At 37.7% G+C, this 21253-nt stretch overlaps 1 protein-coding gene across 11 annotated transcripts; it reads right to left on the bottom strand.

The window, feature by feature from the left end:
- Positions 1-338: 338 nt before the first annotated feature.
- On the bottom strand, positions 339-20382 carry dtna (dystrobrevin, alpha). Of its 11 annotated transcripts, none has more exons than XM_034234517.1 (24): positions 20128-20382; positions 15974-16041; positions 15316-15396; positions 15014-15227; positions 14622-14707; positions 13956-14110; positions 13754-13859; positions 13146-13312; positions 12869-12993; positions 12079-12087; positions 11672-11755; positions 11379-11447; positions 9629-9724; positions 8087-8168; positions 7673-7767; positions 5677-5790; positions 5413-5509; positions 4331-4354; positions 3594-3753; positions 3418-3507; positions 3240-3336; positions 2468-2582; positions 2301-2339; positions 339-1449 (listed from the first exon to the last, which is right to left on the bottom strand). In XM_034234517.1, the coding sequence occupies exons 2-23, from the start codon at positions 16038-16040 to the stop codon at positions 2322-2324; spliced, it is 2151 nt and encodes a 716-aa protein (XP_034090408.1). In that variant the 5' UTR covers position 16041; positions 20128-20382; the 3' UTR covers positions 339-1449; positions 2301-2321. The 11 variants fall into 11 exon arrangements, with proteins under 11 accessions (XP_034090408.1, XP_034090406.1, XP_034090410.1 ...); XM_034234515.1 differs by lacking the exon at positions 20128-20382 and adding an exon at positions 18581-18848; XM_034234519.1 differs by lacking the exons at positions 4331-4354; positions 20128-20382 and adding an exon at positions 18581-18597.
- Between the last annotated feature and the right edge of the window lie 871 nt (positions 20383-21253).

The following is a 21253-nucleotide window of genomic DNA, read 5'->3' as shown; positions in this document are numbered from 1 at the left end:
ACATGTGCTAAGGACGGGCTTGTGGTAGTAGCTTGTAGTAGTAGTAATGATATTAAGAATAAAGACACACATTTGTTATTCATATGCTGATAATATTGCCTGAGCCTGAGAGTAAAATCCTCCCTCCTAATATTCACATGCTGTGAGATTCAGTGCTGGATGGCTGCTTTTATGTTACCTCAGATGGTGGGTCTATGTGATGAATTATAGACAATAGGTTGAGGGCAGCCAACAGTGCATTTATGACAGATAATAAATGTGCACTGCCAAACCAAGCCAATTGAAGTGTGCCGGTCTGGAATGGGAAAAGGAAGAGAAAAGGAGTTCATAGGCAAAAATTGTGATATTGTGTCAACACTTTATTATGCATCACCACCATGCAAAATCACTGCTATGAACTTGCTCAAAAATCAAACTAGATATATTTCACACATTTATGATTTTAGATTGGCTTGCCACTTTTCCCAAAGTGACTGAGTAAAGTTTCACACACACACTCACACGTGTGTGTATGTTTGGTGTGCAAGTCACACAGAGGTTTTTTTTGTGAGAGCATCAACGATAACATGAAACAATGGAAAATGATTGAACATTAAATCATAAACCGTTGATAGTAAAACACAGTTTGTTCAAAGCCCTCACCGGTGTAAACCTTAACATTTGAGTTATTTCAAAGTCTCTGTGTCTTTAACCAGATTTTAAAACACATCAATCTAGATAGTGTATTTAAGTGACAGTTTATATGTGTACATATATTTGGATACAATCCCTTCTCAGCATCAGATTTAATGAGCTTTACCTCATTTGTCCAGTGAATACAACTAGAATTTCTGCTAAGCAGGTTTTGTTGTTCGCTACATGCTGCATTGACGGTTTGAATGAGCTCCTTTCAGAGGTCATCCAATCAGCTAAGGCATGTGTGCATTATAATAACTAATGTATAAAATAAAACAAACTTATCAGATTGGCCTGCTCCAAAAACACTCGACAGAAACCGTAAGAAATCTATGGACTACTCGTTGAATCTGGATTTATACATTTATAAAATAATGCACATTTGAACTATAACTTAGACTCCAACGCAGGTTTATTTTTTAAATCAGAAGACAAACACTTATATGTGATTAACTGTTTTGCAGAAACAGGAGAATTTGAAGTGTTGAACATTTGCTTAACACTTCACAAAAAAGAAAATAAAGAAAAAGACCCCAAAGTCATGGGTTTTTATGGCACCTGTGGTGTAATAGACAGCCCACTAACTAATCTCTTTATATCAGCTCACAGTATTACCTTAAATATGTGGTTGTTTAAAAAATATTTCTTTACATAAACGTATTCTATGGTTGGATTCAGCCACTTAAATTCTTCATGTCTTCAGTGCTCAGTCCTGTCGGCCCAGTGTCGTCTCCTCCAGTGTCTTCTACTATTGTTGCTTTTCATATTGCTCTCCTGTTAAGCGTACAAAAAAAAAAAATTGTTTTCATTGTGAATAAAAAAAATTGGTCAAATATTTTCTTTACGGTTGACTATTGTTGGCGCTCCATGCTAGAACTACATTTGCTGAGGCAGCTTTTAGCTTCTATGCGCCGCAAACCTGGAACAAACTACCTGAAAATCTGTGGTACACCTTGAGTGATTGTAAATCAAGATTTAAAACCTTTCTTTGTGATGCTGCCTATCCAGAGAACTGTGCTTTATCATTGCACTTTAGCGCTTTTTGCTGCAGCCATTTTTTTATCCCTTTTTGTTTTGAATTATTACGTGTTAATCCCTATGTAAAGCACTTTGAATTGTCTTTGTGTCTGAAAATGTGCTATTTAAATAAACTAGCCTTAGAATGAAATTAAAAGTGTATTAATTTGACATAATCATAGTTTTGTTTTAAAGGAATATGTTGGATGTGGCATTACTATATGCATCCTTTGTCTGCTATATCTTTATTGTCGAGACCTATGATCAGAAAGGTGTCCGTTGCCCAGGATTTGAACATTTTAAAAATGGCGAACTGTAAAATCGGTTCTGATTGATTTCTTTTAATCTTCGGGGAATATAATCTGTCATCCATATGCATTTTTAATATATTGCCATATGTTTTTGTCAGGCCTCTTCCTTGGACAAACCATGTTAAAGTACTGGTAACTCCATGTTATCATTATTTATGGGCTTTCAAGGAAAAAATGCTATGCAAAATATTACTAGGAAGAAAAATGCGTAAATCTGGAAAAACATCCATAGATTTTTCACAGAGGAGGACATACAGTAACGACATTTTATTTGATTATGTTATTTTAGATACTTACCAGGAACCTGAGCTAGCACTGTCACTGCTGCAGTGTCACCTGTACAACAATTTCAAAACAAACGTATCAAGTTAGAAGAAGTATTGAGAAGGAGCTATTTCATTATTGAAAAAGACACATATTGCAACTTTCTCATACCATTTTTGCCTTGCAAAGCTAAAACTCACCATGCAGGCTTTCTCTGGTTCCTGCCTGTGCTTCATCAGCTCCTCCAGCTGGAGCTCGTCCTCCAGCAGCTGATCCAGATCGCTCTCATAACTCTCCTCTGCTGCGCTGACACGACTGTGATGGATAACACACATTTTAAAACAAGACATAAGATCAGACGTCTTCCTGAAAACTGAAGGTATTGTGACAGAAAACAACAACAATAGGAAAACAATTTTCAAGTCTGAACACCAACTTGTAATATCGTATAATTAATATAAATCACACAATTCTCCATAGGCAATATATCTTCATGCTGTTTTTGGGGAAGGTAAATTATAATATATTTATAATAATATTATTAACACAATAAGAAGAAATGTACTTACTAGATTTGAAGAAAATTGATATCTTTCCATTATGCACAAGATATTGTGATAAAAACTAATTCACAAACATATATTCACATCAAGCACCTATGAAATCTTAGAAGTTGGAAGATTTAAAAGCTTGTGTTTATAATATTAGTATTAAATGAAATGTCCGTTCAAAATTAAGAAATAGTTTTGTGCACAAGATGGCAGAGTAACAATTTTAAGTTTAGTTTAAAAGGTGGCAACATTTGCTAAATATCCTCAATGATCACATGTCTCTATGAAACGAAGCAAAGCTGGCAACAGAGAGTGCCAGAGCAGTTTCAGAGCTTAAGCAGCAACAATGGATGAGCTAAACTGTAGAAGACAACAACTAGTACTTGTTATGAATCATTGATGAGACATCCCACAGTAATACCTTGTTTTATATGTGAAGGGATCTGAAGAGGTTGCGGCCAAAAGGTCACTGCGCCCAAAGTCTGAATCTGCAGTGCTCTCAGTCTCACTTCCACCTTCTGTAAGAAAAATACATTTTAAAACCGAGGTCGTCTCAACATGTAAAAAGCAAACCCAACTTGTTAAAATTCATTTTTTACCTGAATTGAGTTCCTTAACCAGCGAAGACATTGTGTTGGTGATGGAATCAGCAGCAATGAGGAGGTCGTTTCTCAAATTTCTCCTCGGACCTTTAAAAAAACAAAATAAAAAGTGTTGCTTCCACTCATCCTTAAATCATTAAATATGAATGCAAATGAATGCTTTTGTGTGTTACCCTGAGCGAAGGCCTCCTGAACATCCCCTCCCACGCCCATGAGTGAGTCCTGAGGTGTGTGAGTCGGTGTCGTGCCGGCGGAGTCCGAGTGGATCGGGGTGGGGATCGACCGGCTAATGGTGTGGCTGGGGGAAGAGCGTTGAGAGCCGGTACCCTGAGTCTGCAACACATTGAGGACATTTGATTATTATTTATCATTTCAGAGCTGACTAATGCCACACTATTGGCATTGTTAACAGAGAAACCCATGCTGTTACGTTAAGACTGTAAGAAACATACAATCCTAATCAAAAGGTTTCTTATCAAATAAATCCTTTTGCAAGAAATGCAACAAAAAAATGTTCATCTTAAGTGTTCAGATCACAGCAACACAAATCTATTAAAACTCCAAAATACAGCAACAAACCATTACATCCAACTGTAAGAGAAGCTTAGTTGTCCTAAAAGTAAAACGCATTAGCTTTATTAGTTAAATATATTACACACATGTTAGAAATGTTATTTAGTCATTAAGATGCAGTTTCTGTTATGTCAGCACTTTTCACGAGCAGATCTTCTTTCAAATCTTCCAATTGTTCCCACAGAACAAACCACGAGTTAATGCCTGCTGTTCAACACCATGTATTTCCAAATTCAAATAAAGTTTTCAAAACAGCAAATAGTTTATTCCCAACATGCAATCATTTTGAATCCAAGTCCAGTTTCAGCCACTTTCTGCTTCACAGTTTCACACTTACAGCTTGTTGCCGTTCCTCCTCCAACTGAAAAACAATATTTTACGACTCATGAAAGAAACCACAATATTGCATTGAGTATTTCCCAAAGAAAATCCAATCAGTAATCCTCCAAGACTTGACAAGCATGTGGCTTCCTCGTGCAAGTTTAATGGATTAGCATTGATCCTTTTAGCTTAATTAGATTGATATCCCCCCCACTGAAGACAGTATAGTGAGCAGTTTATGTAGGCTTTGAGGACCTCCTGTCTTCTTGACTGCAGAAGACATTATCGCACCAAAAGGATATCCTCCTTAGAGGAAGGCTAGACATGTCGTTTTACAGGGTGTGATGGAGCATAATCCTAAACTTAATATCCTGCTTCTAAAAGCATCTGTCTGGACTATTGACTCTTGGATAACATAGTTAACATATGTGACATGATTTACAAAAGAATATGTTAAAGATGGCTCGTGTAGCAAAGACCAAAACACAGAATTATAGCCTATTGTTATTCACAAATCACTTGAATGACTGACACAGAACATCACCTAGAATATACATGTTTCTGAACACGGTAAGGGTTAGTTTAACAGGCCTAAAGGATGTAGTTGATAAATAGAAAAACACAGAGCAGAAGATATTTAATAAATAGCTCAACATTTTAAATATAAATGAGTGTCCTGTAGTTTTTATTTTGACTGTAAAAAAATTGCATAATATGCCTCAACCGAGGTTGACTTGTACAGATGTACGCCCTCTAATGGACATGTTAGGCTACTGCTGACATCTGCAAAGTGCAACGTTTGCTTTAGCTGTAGTGAGCCGACACAGCTGTGAGAAATTGTAATACAAGTGGAATCCATCATATGCTCTCCACCTGCCTCCAAATAAAAAACAACCTACGACACACGTGTCCATTTAAATAAACATGCAAACCTTAACTGCAACAGAGCTGAATCTGGCCAAAAAGCAAAATCATCAAACTTATTTCTCCCTACAAGAACCAGAATATATGTTTGCTTGGTAATTATGAAGGCGTCTTATCTGCGCTCTGTATTACAGCGCTGTGAAGTCAGAGAGATGAAAGGCTCGTCTGTAGTACCTTGAGAAGCATCATTAGCTGCTCCAGCTGCACCATGAGCTCCCTGCGACTCTCCTGCAGAGTCGACATTCTTTGTTCCAGCTCATCTTTGCGTTGCCTAGCAGAGGAAACAAGTTGTACAGCGTGATGATACCATACTGTCGCATCAGAAATATCTGTAGACTGCTGTAGGAAATTAATTACAATATTAGTTCTGCTGCAGCCTAAGCTAAAGTGTCTGTATAAACGCACAGCATCGTGAGGATTAAAAGGACGCAGAGCTACCTGAGAAGTCGTAGCTCAGTCAGGAGGGTGGGGTTCTGCTGACCCCTGTCAGGCGGCAGCTGGGAGGCCTCCTCATGCTGAATGCGCAGCCGCTGGATTTCCTGCAGGATGTCTCTGTGACAGGCACAAACACAAATAAGAGCAGGTTATAAATCAGACATCTGAACAAACTGGGAAGCTGCACGTTGCTACTGTGCTGCATAATCTTGGAACAACTTCCAGAGAATAAAAATAAGGATGAAAAAACTCTGATGAATAAAAGAAAATAAATGCAATATTTAAAAAATTAACAATGTTACATGTAAATAAATACTGAATTGAAATAGATAGGTTTCAAAAGTATTTATAAGAGTGGAGTTTGCCATTACGAGATGTAAAGTTATACAGTTTAGAATTATAAAAACACAAAGCAGCTTACTGTACTGTATGTATAAATCTGCAGTAAGTGATTTTTTTTTGGACACTCGGGGGCATCGGAAACAAGCTGAGAATACAACATTTGATCACATCTGTTAGAGCAGAGAGAGCACTATTGGTTTATGTCCCTAGATTTATGAAAGCTTTGCTCTTTTCAGCAGTTTCTTTTTTACTCCTGAAGGAAGTATCTGGCTGTTTAGCTTCTCAATACTTTACTATGTTCACAAACTTGTTGGTAGCTTTGTCTGTCTGCTATTCGATGTAGGACAGGTTAGAGTATAGTCGTTTTTTATTGACTTTTTTCCTGAGAAACAGCTCTCTTGTGACACCAAAATTAACAGTAAGAGCAAACTCAAACAGTAAGGATGCTGGCCTGGAAAGCCAAACAAGCAGGGGGAAAGACCCTTTGGACCTTTGCCCAACATATATGTTGCCTTGTAGGAAAATTAAAGATGTTACCAACAACATAAACCATGGCTCCTTCGATGCCGGTGTGACCATGAGCCAATAAAGCTCTGTGGAGCTGAGGGGAACGGCACAGTCGGGTGATATTTCTCTTTGTGTTCCTCACCACAGTAGATGCCATAAACAAGTGCCCACGTAATTCATCATGTATTTATATTAAATACAAAATATAAATGATGGCTGCATTAAAACTTACATACTTGTTCACTGTTGCCTGTAATTGAACTTTTGTCTCCACTTCATTATTCACCATTATTTATTGCTGTCATTTAAACTTGCCGTTACTTTCAATGATACTGTAAGTCTGCTTTTCTTTAGTTTTTTTCCTAGATTAATTCCTAGATTTAATTTATTTTTAAAATGTAACAAATAGGTTTAAAAATAAATATAAAACAAAATGGATATAATGTAAATAATATTGAATATATAAATTATAAATGGAGATAATATACTGTGTAGCACTCTCACTCTCACATACAATATCTTGTGAAAAACATAAAAAAACGGCACAAATGAACATTACATGTCCGAAAGGAGTAGGAAAAAAGTCTACACTTACACTATTCCACTCATAACATCTTATCCTTTTGAACAAAATCATACTTGGACTTTGCATGAGTTCTATATCCAAACCATTTCACAAATGTACGTACCTATTTTAAGCAATATGTAAAGCTATTTTGAATTGCTGCCATGTATGAATTGTCAAAATGTATATAAATTGCCTTGACTTGCTTTGCATGTTCCCAGTTATGTTTACATTAAAAAAAAATCGTATTATATATATATTCATTTCCCCAGTTAAAAAAGTTTTATTTTGTGAAGACCAATTTTATTAAGGCGCCAAGAGTAGTTATTCCTCTTGTTGTATGTTTGAAGCGCAAATGGGACAAAATAATCGACTTTTTATAAATAAATTGTGTAAAAAAGGCTAATTATGAAGGTTTCTAATAATAATAGTGATTATTTTCAGTGCTGAATTAACCTTGAGGTATTTTAATTTTGTCAGACCATGAATCTTTTGTGAATATCTTGATTTTGCAGTAATTAATATGAAGAAAGAAGGAGATAACATAAAAGGAGTGAACAGCATCACCCCAGCAGCCGTCCTGACCTGTTTTTGCTCTCGAGCTCGGCGATGAGCTGCCTCTGCTGTTTGTTGGCATCCAGAGAATAGGGGAGGTCTGTGGGGATCCTCTGCTGCTGAGCCTGTTAGAACCGAGCAGGAGACATCACGTGAGCTGGCTTTACCTCATCCAATACCTTATCTCATATCTCACAGGGGGGATAAAACAGTCAAGTCACCAGCCATCCGTCAAGACCTGATCCGAACATAAACCAGCATACAATTCTTCTTAGAAATGATCATCACCTGAAATCTCCTTTATCATCGTGCAATAAAAGGGCAGAAGGCGGAGTGGCAGCATACATTAACCCATCCTCTCAGATTTTTGGCAGAGGACTCAGATGAAAGATGCCACGATATTGTGAGCAATAAATGTCTTTTATATATTAATATATATCTTACCGCAGCATCAGCAGCCAGTCTAGCAGCATAGCGGGCGATGAGACTGTGCTCTTCATCATGATAGCTACTGCTCTCCAGCAAACTGATCGAGAAGAAAATGGAGTCACAACAGGACACAGTTACTACACAGATATACGTACGATACAAACTATGCAGGAAAAATCCAAGAAAGTTAATTTGATCAAAAGTCAGATTAATTGTTTGGTAGGCGAGCTTCAGACGTTTCACAGCAGAGGCCTGAGTAATCAAGCTAAGCTACTTATGGTCAACCACAAAAGCGGGATTGAAGTTGGATTATCACATACAAATACAGCTAGAGAAATCATTTGTATTTAAAGAACAGAAGAGTTGCTTATACAATCTGACCACTGATAAAGGAAACTGTTTCTCAGTAAAAGCACACAAATGCACTCAGAAACATATGTGGGAGCGGCTGATATATAATACAGATAACGTGATAAATGACAATGCAAGTAGAATCAAAAACACACACATACGTATAATATTGCACACAAACACAAACAACACAGAATATGTCATATTCCAAGTGGTACAAATATAAATCTAAACACATCAGTCTTGCTTTACAAAAAAAATATACCAGCTTTACCAACACATTAAAAGATGACCTATTAAAGAGGAATCTGAGGAAAACAAATGCTAAAAGTGTTTAAAGCATTTGGTACCAATTAATTACCTAATCTGCACTTAACATACGGAGCTGTACAATTTTATTGAAAAAATATAGTGTTGGGAGTAAAGAGTTACAGTACATATAATGGACTTATATAATTACAAAAAACAAAAATAAATACATTTCAACAAACAAAGTGGTGTAAGGGGTTAGATTTGAATATATGTTGCTTTCTATCGTAATCTTTTATGTAAAATATTACATTTATTTTGTTGCTCTGTTCCAATCCAATATGTGGTTGCATATATAAAATGTCATAAAAGTTTGACAGTTGTGTTTTTACAAATATTAAACTTTATTGCCAAGCTTTAAACGTGTTAGAGTATCGAATGTAATAAGAAAGATAACTTTGACGAAGTTATTCAAAAACGTACATTAGTTGTTGCATTTGTAAGGTGGTTAAAAGTGATCTGTTAGCCGTTACATTTTAAAATGACCTTCCCATTGCTGCAAATATAACACTTTTTTCACGAGACTTTTACTTTTATGCATATTTCAGGCAAAGACAACAACATGTACATTTTAAGATTGAGAAAAGTGTAATATTAAACGTTGTGTAGTCGTGTGTATACTTACAAGGTATTTTAAGAAATAATTTAACCTTGGTATTAAATCCAAAAATAATACTGATCTCTAGATGGACATTTTGGATACAAATCAGTTATAATTTCTGCTGAGCAGAAGGGTCAAGTGTCGAGGTGACTAGTCTGTAAAGCTGACAACATGCAGCGTTAGGGCTCTAACACTCAGAAGAGGTTAGATAAGGGGAAGGTTTGCAAAGCGGGCGATTCAGGAGAGCACTGGGTCTCCACCGCTGTTTGGCAAACACAGCGGCACACCAAACTAACCATGATATGGGGTTCTTTTGAAGTAGCTTCACATAGAGACCAATCAGAGCATGTTCGTCTGCAAGTCTATCAGCAACATCGAGGTTGTAGTTCAACCTGGAACAGTGCAGGGTTTTAAAAAACATAAAACACCACATTACACAGGTGACAATAGAAAGACGAGGGGAGAGGCAGCAGAGAGAGAAAAGTAGAAAACGCAGGAGAAGAGGAGGAGAGTGGCTGAAAAGCCGCCATTCATGGGTGACTAGAGAGAAAGAAGGCCATGTTATGTTTGGGAGAGACGGCAGTGATGAAGGCTAGGAGCACGATTAAGGACATGCCCAGCAAAATAAGACTCTACAAGCTCTGTGTTTACATTCTCTAAGCTTCAATCACTCAATGCTCTGTTATTAAAACTATTTAAGTCATTATTTGTAAGCCAAACAATCTGCCACCCGAGATATGTCATGCATGCACATTCTTTTTGATGAAGCTCCAATATTTATAGAGGCATTCCACCTGCATCACAAACTACTAAAGCAACCATTTCTACTGACAATATTCAGGGTCAATGCGAGCTATGACCATAACATGTCTTAAAAAAGCAGCAATAGCAAAGAAATGCATAATGAATACATCGAGAGGAAAAAATATGAATATAAGTAATTGCATGCTTTCTTGTAAAACATGTTTTAGTTATTTATTTGCTTCTTTAATCTTAGCTCTTAAGTATTTCAAATTGTAGCTAGCCAAGCTCATATATTAGCATTTTGACATGTTAACCAGCAAGCTACCAAAGCGCTAAGCTACTAGCAAAACAGCTCATTAAATAAATAAAAAATACCACCTAAAGCATCATCTCATCATGATGGCCTCAAGATACTATGAGCAACCCCTTTAACACAACACATAGTCATTTAATCCATTGTTGATATATACATATTGGCTACTGCAACTTTAACAGAAAGTCTACATAAGAAATATTGTGGGCCTAAACCATATATATATATACTATATTTAGATAATTCTTCATCAATCTGTGTTTTAATGTTATTTCTTATGTGTCTATCAAAGGTTGTTGTGCTTTATTGTATAAGTGCAATATTAAATCTGTAGACTGCATAATCCAGCGGCTTAAAGTCTAAAGTCTTGCCATAAAGTTGGGGAATGTAATAAGGTATTCTCAGTCATTGTTTTGCAAAAAATCTCTGAAAGCCCTGTTTTTTGTGTGTCACTGTAGAGAGTAAAAAATCAAGCATAACGTAAAGAACCACCCTCACCCTCACATCTGTAGGTTTTTCTACAAGCCTGAGTAATGAATGAAAGTAGTGTTGGCTAAGAGAAAAATCCTGATACTTTTACCTTCCAAAATACAAACATTAAATGAATCCCAAACAAATACATCATAAACATCGAGCCTGAGAAATTAAACAGTTTAAATGCTAAGGTGTCTAGAGGAGATTAAGGGAAACGTTGAAAGCGGCTTATATTTGAAACTGGCAGTTAGTATTTCCCATTTCTGTGTGAAGGAATTACTAACAGTCTCTTCAAACTAATTGCCAATGATTTTTATGATGCATGCTTCATCCTTGATTTCCTCTTGGGAAAAAGCCCCTCAATTAAAACAATGTATACAACCCTATATAAGAAAACTGGTTCCTTAAGGAGGATAAGCAGCACTCACGTTTATGACCTATGATTATGACCTATATTAGTTCACACATGCATTTGAGCTACAAAGGCATTCTTGATGCACACCTGTGTGACTTACCCTCTCCCTCTAAACAGATGTGGAGCGGCCTCGGTCAAAGGTATTTTTTGCCTAACACTGTTACTCTTGCTGTAAGGTAAGCCATTTACATTTAGCACAAGGAATCAAAAAGAAGAAGAGGGGGCATGAGGATATACAAATGTACAGACACAGACACACAATGGAAAATAAAGGAAAGAAGTAAAGACAGTGTGGGTCACAGAGTCTACAGGGAATGGGGCCTTTAGGGAGTGTGGTAAACTGAAAAGATTTTCTTTCAAATCCAGGACATCCATTGTTGGGGCTGTACTCACTTTTTGATGGAGTAAGGGTTCCCTGATGTAGGCATGGAGTTGGAGAATGAGTAGTCACTGGTGATGTTCAATGGTCTCGGTGGCCTGGACAGAAAACAGAAAACGGGTTGATTTCTTTACATTTTATAATCTCTACATTTCTATTTGGGTAGATGACCCGCCGTCAGACATATATAAGGATATAATACATTAGGAAGGGAGTGGTAAACAATGAGAGCATGCAGTGAATGGAGGAATTAATCCATAAATCGACAAACAGAAAACCAGGGACTGTGAGTTTGCTAGGGCTGATGGAACTACACAATATACTATATATGATGAAGACAGAACAAAGGACTAACATCTACGCTCACAATAAAGTACAAAGACACATTTAGTGACGTGTTAAATAATCAAAGCAAACTCACCAAGTATCTCTGAGGAAAGTGCAGAACAAGAAAAATAATAAAAATGATTCATTACAATCAGCCCATCATTGCAAAGACACTACAACTACAAATTCCACTCATTTACCAAAACAGACAAGAAACAAAATGTATGTTCTGTTAATTTTCATGTTACTGCTATTTTTTGTCTTTTTGATTTTTCAGTATATAAATATCTTGAATAGCTATATCTCGGACACAATTATGTGTTCTAATTCAATTTAGAATGTTTCAATATTTATTATGTGTATGTGTTAAACGATATCCATTTATAGGTATCATTATCAGATTTGTTTTACTTTCAGATACTGAAACAAATACTTTATAAATACAGTATTGTTCAGGCTCTCAAACCGACATTCAGTTCAATAATCTGAATCATTTTGGCTGTTTAAGGGTTGTAAAATAGGGCAACTACCTTCAATTTGAAGATAAACAGATAAATACGGAAGGTGGGTTGTTTTTCCCCCCAGAAGGAGCATTACTGTATAAATCCTTATACCCTCCTTCTATAGCACAAAGTGTGTGCTTCTGTAGTCTGTCGTTTCATTATTCATAACACATCAGTCAAGTCAAGGGAAAGGTAGCAGCAGTGTTGCAGTTCACAGCCATCCCCTGGGCTATAATTAAGCCCCATTGACCAGTTGACCCAAGAGATTGACTGGAATCACTTCAGACTTCGATGCAGCTACAAGATAATTATCAGCTGAGGGAGGAAAGCAAACATTTGAAACCCTCAGATAGAGAAGTCAGGAAAAGCAGATCAACTCACACAATATGATGGAGGTTGAGAGGTTTTTCTGGCATTTCTGGAAACATGGGGTGAAGAGGCTCTCTGCTGGATGCACAGCTCAGTGACTTACTGAGGGCATGGGATAACTTCTTAGCAGGGGATTTCTGGGAGAAACAGAAAAAACACATTACAGCAACACTGCCACCTGCATCTTTACATTGTGGTGAAGCAGAACGGGGAAAAAACCCACCACAATGACTGGTCCAGTGCAGACACACCTCCCTCAGCCCGCCCCTCTCCTCATCCCATCCCTTACCCATGACGTATACTCCTTCATTTGATGCTGGTTGCTATGGGAACCGCTGGCATGCCCCCTCCAGAAGCAGTCCTGACAGAGCTGGTAATTATGACATTGCTGGCAGCGGTAGCGGAAGCCCATCATACTCTCAGTACGGCAGTAGGAGCACTCGACCGGGTGAAAGACTGCAGGGAGGAGAGGCGGGGTCACACACACAGATGGACACACACATTCACACAGACAGATGTGAGTTTAAACCCACAGATATGTTGCACATTGCAAAGAGAAGGGGGGATTAATTTGCAATAATTTAAAGGACAGATGTGCAATTCAGTCTGGCTTGAAGGCAACGATAATTACATTTTTACCAAATACACATAGATCAGGATGCCAGATTGTTGTATAAATGTTGACTGTGTTTCGACCCCTCAAATGGAGGTGGTTTGTGACCATAAGTGCATCACACTCTCAGTCATGAAGAGGGTGTAAGGTCCCTATAGGTCATCTTCACTGGATGCATGACTGCTTATGTATACTGACTCAAGATTAGGATGCTAACATGAACTGTACATCCTCCCCAGGTGCTAGCTTCACATTTATAAATATTTTGGTGTGTATATTTTTACCGTTCTCCACGTTAGCGAGCCGATGCATGAGAGGTAACCACACCAGACACTGAGGGGGCGGGTCTGACATCAACGTATCGAGGAATGTATTGAGGGAGACCTTTTTCTGCAGAGGAGAGGGAGATGATTCGTCAGGAAAAATCCCCCACAACGTCAATACTAAAACAATCACAGATGCACTCTGTGGTTAATGAACCCTCACCTCCTGTGGAAAGCATGTTCTTGCAGCTTGTTCAGTGTAACCAAAAGAAGGTCCCTCAAAAACCGCCATGGGTAATTTGAGCACCTCCCTCAGAAATTGGTCAAACTGTGAGTGCACCATTATTCCAGCAGCATCCGAAATCTGGGAAAAAATATCTGGGACAAAACGCACTGAGACATTACACAAATGAATCAAACTAATTGGCAGTTGCCTCCACAGTCGGCTAATTACAGCATAACACAATACAATTATCCCACTTATTTGTGAAAACAAATCAAAGACAAGCAGTTATTCAAATCAATTGTTATAATACATCAGCAACATAGTCCTCCTTTTTTTCCCTTCACGAGCCATTGCGACTACACCCATAGATTTTGTAGATTATGTAATAAACCTTATCCTTCAGATAATGAATAATGACTTCTACCAGCCATGAAGAGCTAGGCCAGTACGGCTCCTTCCTTTATGAGCAAGAGGCTAAGCAGGCAGAGTTATAGAAAATACAGAAACAAATACGTTTGCATTAGAAAATACAAAGCAATACATTACTTACTGTACATAGAAACTGTATGAAGAAAATAAGCTGATTTATCACAGATAAAATGGGTGATTTTAATTAAATTTTTCACAATTACAAGTGAAATAAAGATGGTTTTGTTTGCTCACATCTTAATTTATCCAGGATTTTCCCTCCACAGATGGTTGCTACGGCCATCTTCACAACAAATACAGATATCTTGCCATGGCCCTCCCTGAAAAAGAGCAAATACATTTTACATAATGGTCAGAGGTTCTTTAAAAAAAAAAAAAAAGCTGTCACGGCCCATAATCATATCAACCTTAAAAGGCAATTAAATGACATCATCTGAACAATTTTTTAATTGGCTTTGAGAATATACACAAACATGTTGTGACATTATGAAAGTAGACAGTCTGTGTTTTTACTCCACTTTGGTAGACACTTCAGAGACACATTTCACACTACATTAGCTCACGTCAAAACCCTCAGACGAGAAAGTACACAACCAGTCGCAGACATCACGTGATGCGTTACTCACGGGTCATACGATGCCAGCAGGAAGTTGAGCAGCAGGCTGATGGAGTACTCCACATTAATCTGGTGGGTGGTGGGCATGCGTTTGTTCAGCTGGTAAAAAATTGTAGACAGTACGACTTCTAGACGAGCCACTGAGAGGTCGGCGCTGAGGTCCATGTTGTTGATGCCATTCTCTCGGAAAGCCTCGATGATGTTCCAAATGTCAACCAAATGCACTGAAACAGGGAAAACGAATATAAATATTTGGATGCAGAGGATTTTGTGCAAAGTGATGAGGTTAAAGGTTCAATGCATCATACTCACAATTGCATTTCTTCTGCACAAATCTGAGCTTGCATGCTGTTCTGTATGTCGATAATCGTATGGAGTCCAAATCTAGAGCCCCTGAGGAAAGATTACTCATCATTAAATGACATCGGAAATGTCAATGATAGTGCATAGACATTGTGGCAAAGTTCTCACTGTGTGCAATGCATTGTGTCTCACAGCACACAAATACATTATATTTTTATCTGCAAATTGACTTTCATTATTTTTTCTCATTTGTGATTTAAGTATGTAGTAAGAAACTGGGACAAGGTCTCATTAGGAAACATGGCAATATGAAAACAAATAGAATAAAATAAATATCGTATTGATCATATACAATTTCATGGTTATATTATGTCTGCAATCCTCACTTTATTTTACTTCCCTATATCTTATTGACCTGATATTGAACATCTTGGGTCTCCATAGCAGTGAGCCTCTACACACTGTGTAAATGGGAGAGAGCATGAGGTCATACAGGGTGTGTCTCTGTCAGGGTTTAAATCAATCCGGTTGACACGAGTGTTGGCACTTGATCCTCATAATATTTGCTTTTGTAAGAAAGTTACAGACAAGAATTTGCCATGTTTATGATCGGTGAGTAAAAACAGACAAACATAGATCAGGCGGAGCCGTGGCCCTGAGCACTCACTCATCTCCACAAACAGTTGCCTTCGATCTGCCATGTTGTCACCGCTCCCCCCGACGTCTTCAATCATTCTGACCAGAGGAGAGAAACTGATGTCAGATAATTCATACACAGAAACAGTTCACATTAAGGCATACATCACTGAATATGCACATCCTAATGCTTAAGCTTAATTATGTTTAAATTAACTGCAAACATTTATTTTCAGAAGCATTAGTGAGAGAATATAGGAAATCCTGTGTTTTAATTATATGTAAATAACAAACTGCTGTGTCTTACTGAAAGTCCGGATACAATTATGATAAGATGTCTTCTTTTACTCAGCTGTTTTGTGAAGATGCTGTATTATAGATATAAGGATTAATGAAGGCCTACTATATGTAGCTGACATTACAAATGTCTTTGTCTACAGGCAGTGTTGATGTATGTAAAAATGAAATATCCGCAAACTCCCGAGTATATGCTGTACATCTGCAAATAAGGGTTCAATTACATGTACAGAAAGTACAGTGTTGACTTTTGACTTTGTGCTGTACAATAGTAAAATTGCAACCACAAACATCTGAAAAAAAACAACATTTGTTAAACTCATGTACATAATGAATCTATAAAGCACTCACCACTTGGTTAACCTAGTAGAAGTACTGTTATAAAATGAGGCCCATTTCACAAGTCACAGCTAGATCTTGTCGTTTCACTTTAAATGTACATTATTTCTGTTTAAGATATATTGTGCTTGCATTGTGAATTTCATCCCTAATTAAATAACTTAAAGCAAACTATTACATTCCAAATGGTGGGACAACAGGGGCCCACAACACATTTTAACCCTAGGACCCCATTTTAGCTTTATCAGGCCGTGGATAATACAAATGAACCTCTCTTTTTCAGTTTATTTTAAAAAGAACATTTGCAAATTGAATGCAGTGCTTACATGCATGTAAGGGAGGGTGGGGGGCTATACTAAAAAGACTTAAGTAAGACAAGGACAAGACTTTCAAAGGGGCAGAGTAGCAGAGAGAGAGCTCACACCATGCCTCGCTGCACACTGTCCAAGGCAATCTAATACACCTAGTCATGTGGTTTGTTGCCATGGCAGCAAAGATCCCAGCCACTCCGTCCGTAAAAAAACATAGTACTAGTCACACACACACACACACACACACACACACACACACACACACACACACACACACACACACACACACACACACACACACACACACACACACACACACACACACACACACACACACACACACACACACACACACACACACACACACACACACACACACACACACACACACACACACACACACACACACACACACACACACACACACAAAGTTTAAAGAGTTTTTTTTACTCGTAAATATCTTTTGTGCAATAAATGCGCGGTGGGATGAGAGAGCACAGTGGCACTTATTGGGCGAGTGGTTTCAAAAACACTCTTTCTGCAAAGTCGATCATGCAGGCGTCATATTTCAAATTACTTACATGACATTAATTGGTATACCCAAATATTATGCTGAAGAAACCCATGGTGTGGAAATTAGAATTCCCCTAGAGTTAAAAAGCAAGCAGCAGCAGCAAACTCTCCCCCCCCCCCTCTGGTTCAGTCAGTATCGGCAGTCATTTATGGAGCTATAGGAATCTCTGAAATCCACTTTAAGAGGGAAAAGATTAAGCTTATCAATTGACCTGGAATTACCGAATCAAGTGCTGTGTTTGAGGAAATCATCTCACAGCATTGCAGAAACTATGGCAAATATTAACCACATAATCATTATGACAAGAAATAGCAAAACATCAATAAAATAATTTAAATTGTCTGAATTAGATAAAAGGTTGTTAGATTTATACAAAGCAATAACTGACAGAGGTAGAAGAAGTACTCAGATTATTGATTTAAGTAAAAGTAACAATATTACAGTGTAAAAATACTCTGTTACAAGTAAAAGTCTTGCATTAAGAATTGTACTTAAGTAAAAGTATTATCATAAAAAAAATACGTTAAGTACCAAAAGTAAAATGACTTGTTATGCTCAGACATTTTAGGCAAAATATATTTTATAATTATTTTATTAACATTGTTGGTGCATTTATGTGTTTATTAGCTTAACTTATAATAATATATAATAATGAGTGTCGATTTTAATTTCGTATCACCTAAATCTGCAGAGTAACTAATAACTAAATATGTAAAATAAATGTAGTGGAGTAAAAAGTACAACATTTGCCTACTAAATGTAGTGGAGTAAAAGTATAAAGTATAGCGTAATGTGAAAATACTTAAGTAAAGTACAAGCACCTCAATGTATTACCGCTAACAGCATGTATAATGTCATCTTTAAAGTAATACATTTAAAAGCCTGTTCATTAGTGAGAGAATGTGTACAAATATATACTATTTCATGGATAAGCATTGATATTCTTTGCACATCACAAGCAAAACACATCCTGAGTGCCAGATATGTGACCTTCTGGGCTCTGTTTTCAGTCTCAGAAATAACGAGATGGATACAATCTATCGCAAAAGCAGATATTAAACCAGCACAGCCAACACATAGTGTACGGTGTTGAGGGGGAGTAAGATCATCAACATACCTTTCATAAAGCACCATTCTCGTATTCCTTTTCCTACGCCTGAGCTTGAAAGTTATTACAAAGCCAAGTCCTCCTTCTAGAAACAATCGTACACAACAATAACTCTTTTCTAACAAGGAAACATTACCACAAAAGAAGCCCAAATGGACGACTGAAGATATCTGAAATTAGAAACTACCAGCTAGGATACAGCTTGTCCTGTCTCTATCTTTAACTACAAATGAGAAGGCTCCACATTCTTGTACGGCTTTACTGGCTCTCTAGTTGCAGACCCCAAACCTCATTCCTGGCTTGTGCCCAGCTCACATCACTCTCTCTCTGTGGCACTGTCACATTGGCAGCTTTAGGAAATAACTGCCCATAAAAGAACAAATCATCGCATACCATAAACATTCAGACTGGTATGGCCGAGCACTGCCAAAACAACCTTTTAAATGCTTCACAAACTTCTGTGGGATAAATATTCAACTACAGAAATGCCTTATTATTCAGTTATTTATATAAGGAGTCTATTTCTGTAGCAGTGCAATAAAACATAGTGGACAGTGCTGTTAATTTATATCTTCCTTGATCCACTGGGAACATATTGCCATGCAACATTTCCAAAACTAGCACTTACTTGAGTTATAGAGCAATCTGTGTTTGGCCGGCTCGGTACATCGCAGCTGTTAGCACTGGAGTTATTTTTACATCATGATACTAAAAACTACACTGGCATCTGAATCCCATCCCCTGACGGGAATAAAAGACCTGTGCCATTGACTTAAGGTTAATCAGTTAGAGCTCAGCACAGACATGTTGTGCTTTAGTGTTGTAGTAAATGCTGTGAAGGTATAGGTAAAACTGCTTTCTCCTCCTATCTGGTACCAGCATGGGATATCTGCAGGAGGGCCCTCTGCTCTCTGTCCCCTGCTGATGATCACCATGGTTTCAGCTTCAAAAAGGCCAAAACTGTAGGATCCTGACGTTGAATGAGAGTACAGATTTACGGTTTGCTGGTTCTGCTGTGATTTTGTTTACAATAGAGTTTTCTCTGCACAAACTAAAACTATGTTACTTCTTTAAAGTTTCAAAAATATTGCAATCAAAGATTTAATGGAAGGTTTTCTTGTGCAAATGTGTGATGGAATGGAGTTACATTTGCATTTCAATCACAAGCTTGAAAAGAGATGTAAGCCTGGGAATAGAAAAGTGTCCAGTTGCCCTCTTGACATTAGGAAAACCTTTTACATTTCACCAAGGCATTACAGTCCACAGGTAAAAGGACAGCGATAAAGGCAACAGGCACATTATAGTAGGCTACCTACTCAGCTCAGACATCACCTTTCACTCCAGAGACACCTGTGTGTTCGCGACACAAAGGTCCCATTGTTTCACAAATATCTGCCAGCATACACGACCCCTTTTCTGATGTGTCTAACCTCGCACATCCCCATTTGTTATCGCTGAAACTTGATCGGGGTAACTAATTTCCCCCAGTGGGACAAAGTAGGTTAAGGTCGCAGTACTCCATAGCAGCTGCAACAGCGCACTTGCACACGACTTACCACCATTTATTTCGAGGCATGTCATGCAACATCACTATTTTCCATCCAGGGATCCGATAGCCGGTCGTGTATGTGCAGAGCGATCAGGGTTTCTTTGGTGTAGGGTGCTGCATCACTGCACGAAGCGGCAGATCTGGTGCCGCTCTCCTGCAAAAGCTTGTATTGTGGACATTTTCGGGTAGCGTACTGGTTGAGGAGAACAGAGGCAGCACTTGCCTCCAATGTGTGGACTGGCGATGACGTAATGCGGAATCTCTACATTTGCGTCAGTGTGCACCTGCAAATTGTTTAAGTTTTATTTAAATGTTTTAAAATAAGGCATTCGTTAGTAAACAACAGATAGATAGTTAACGTACGACTGACATTGAGGTCATACAAAGATGCGTCCATTCGCTGGTTTAATAGTGGTTTGTAGCTTTGGGGAAATGACGTCATCAACATAAAATAAATCAATCTAAAGTTGTAAATGGAAACAACATTCATCCGACGAATTGCATTTACTACTAATCATATTTTGAGATGTTACTTGAAGACACATTACTTTCTCGTAATTCTCTCGATTGTAAAACACTGAACACAAATTTATACATAAAAGAATCATTCGACTGCAGAGGTTTTGCATCCACAAATCATAATACAAAATAAAAAAGGACATTGTGTCCTTAACCTCTTAAAGGGTTCGTTTTTATAGATCAATTTGGTTAAAAGGTAGTTATTTATTAGTTCTTGACGACTCCAACTCTTAAACTTGTTGTTAAAATACAACAAAGTCTCCTGACAATAAGTAAGGTAGACAACGAGCAACAAACTATTTTTCATTAATAAGTCCTCCGAGAGCAATGTAAGAACATTGCTCTCTATCTGCAACCGGAGGAAAGACAAGTTTGCAGGGACTGTCCACTAAGTGTAACACAGAAAACACTACACAAATCTTCAATAACCTTCTTGTCTTAAAGTAAAGCCGGTCTATCAAAATCACTCCACTCATTAATGGCCTCCTACTGGTTATATTGATATACGCTTATACCCACTGGATAAATACAGCGCTTTTTCATAATTTTTGTGATTTTTTCTCGTCTAAATATTAAATTACTTTACTATTATACAGTGTAGTAGTGCTACAATA

Source organism: Gymnodraco acuticeps, unplaced genomic scaffold (assembly GCF_902827175.1).
Source record: "Gymnodraco acuticeps unplaced genomic scaffold, fGymAcu1.1, whole genome shotgun sequence".
NCBI classification, from domain to species: domain Eukaryota; kingdom Metazoa; phylum Chordata; class Actinopteri; order Perciformes; family Bathydraconidae; genus Gymnodraco; species Gymnodraco acuticeps.
The sequence above is the reverse complement of the archived record's forward strand: the minus strand, read 5'-3'. Positions and strand labels throughout refer to the sequence as shown.

Coding starts and splice junctions, on each gene's coding strand:
- dtna (XM_034234515.1), bottom strand. Junction 5,791..7,672: donor GAGCTCGAGAGCAAAAACAG/GTCAGGACGGCT, acceptor TGCCTGTCACAG/AGACATCCTGCAGGAAATCC. Junction 2,583..3,239: donor CCCTTCACATATAAAACAAG/GTATTACTGTGG, acceptor TATCCATCACAG/TCGTGTCAGCGCAGCAGAGG.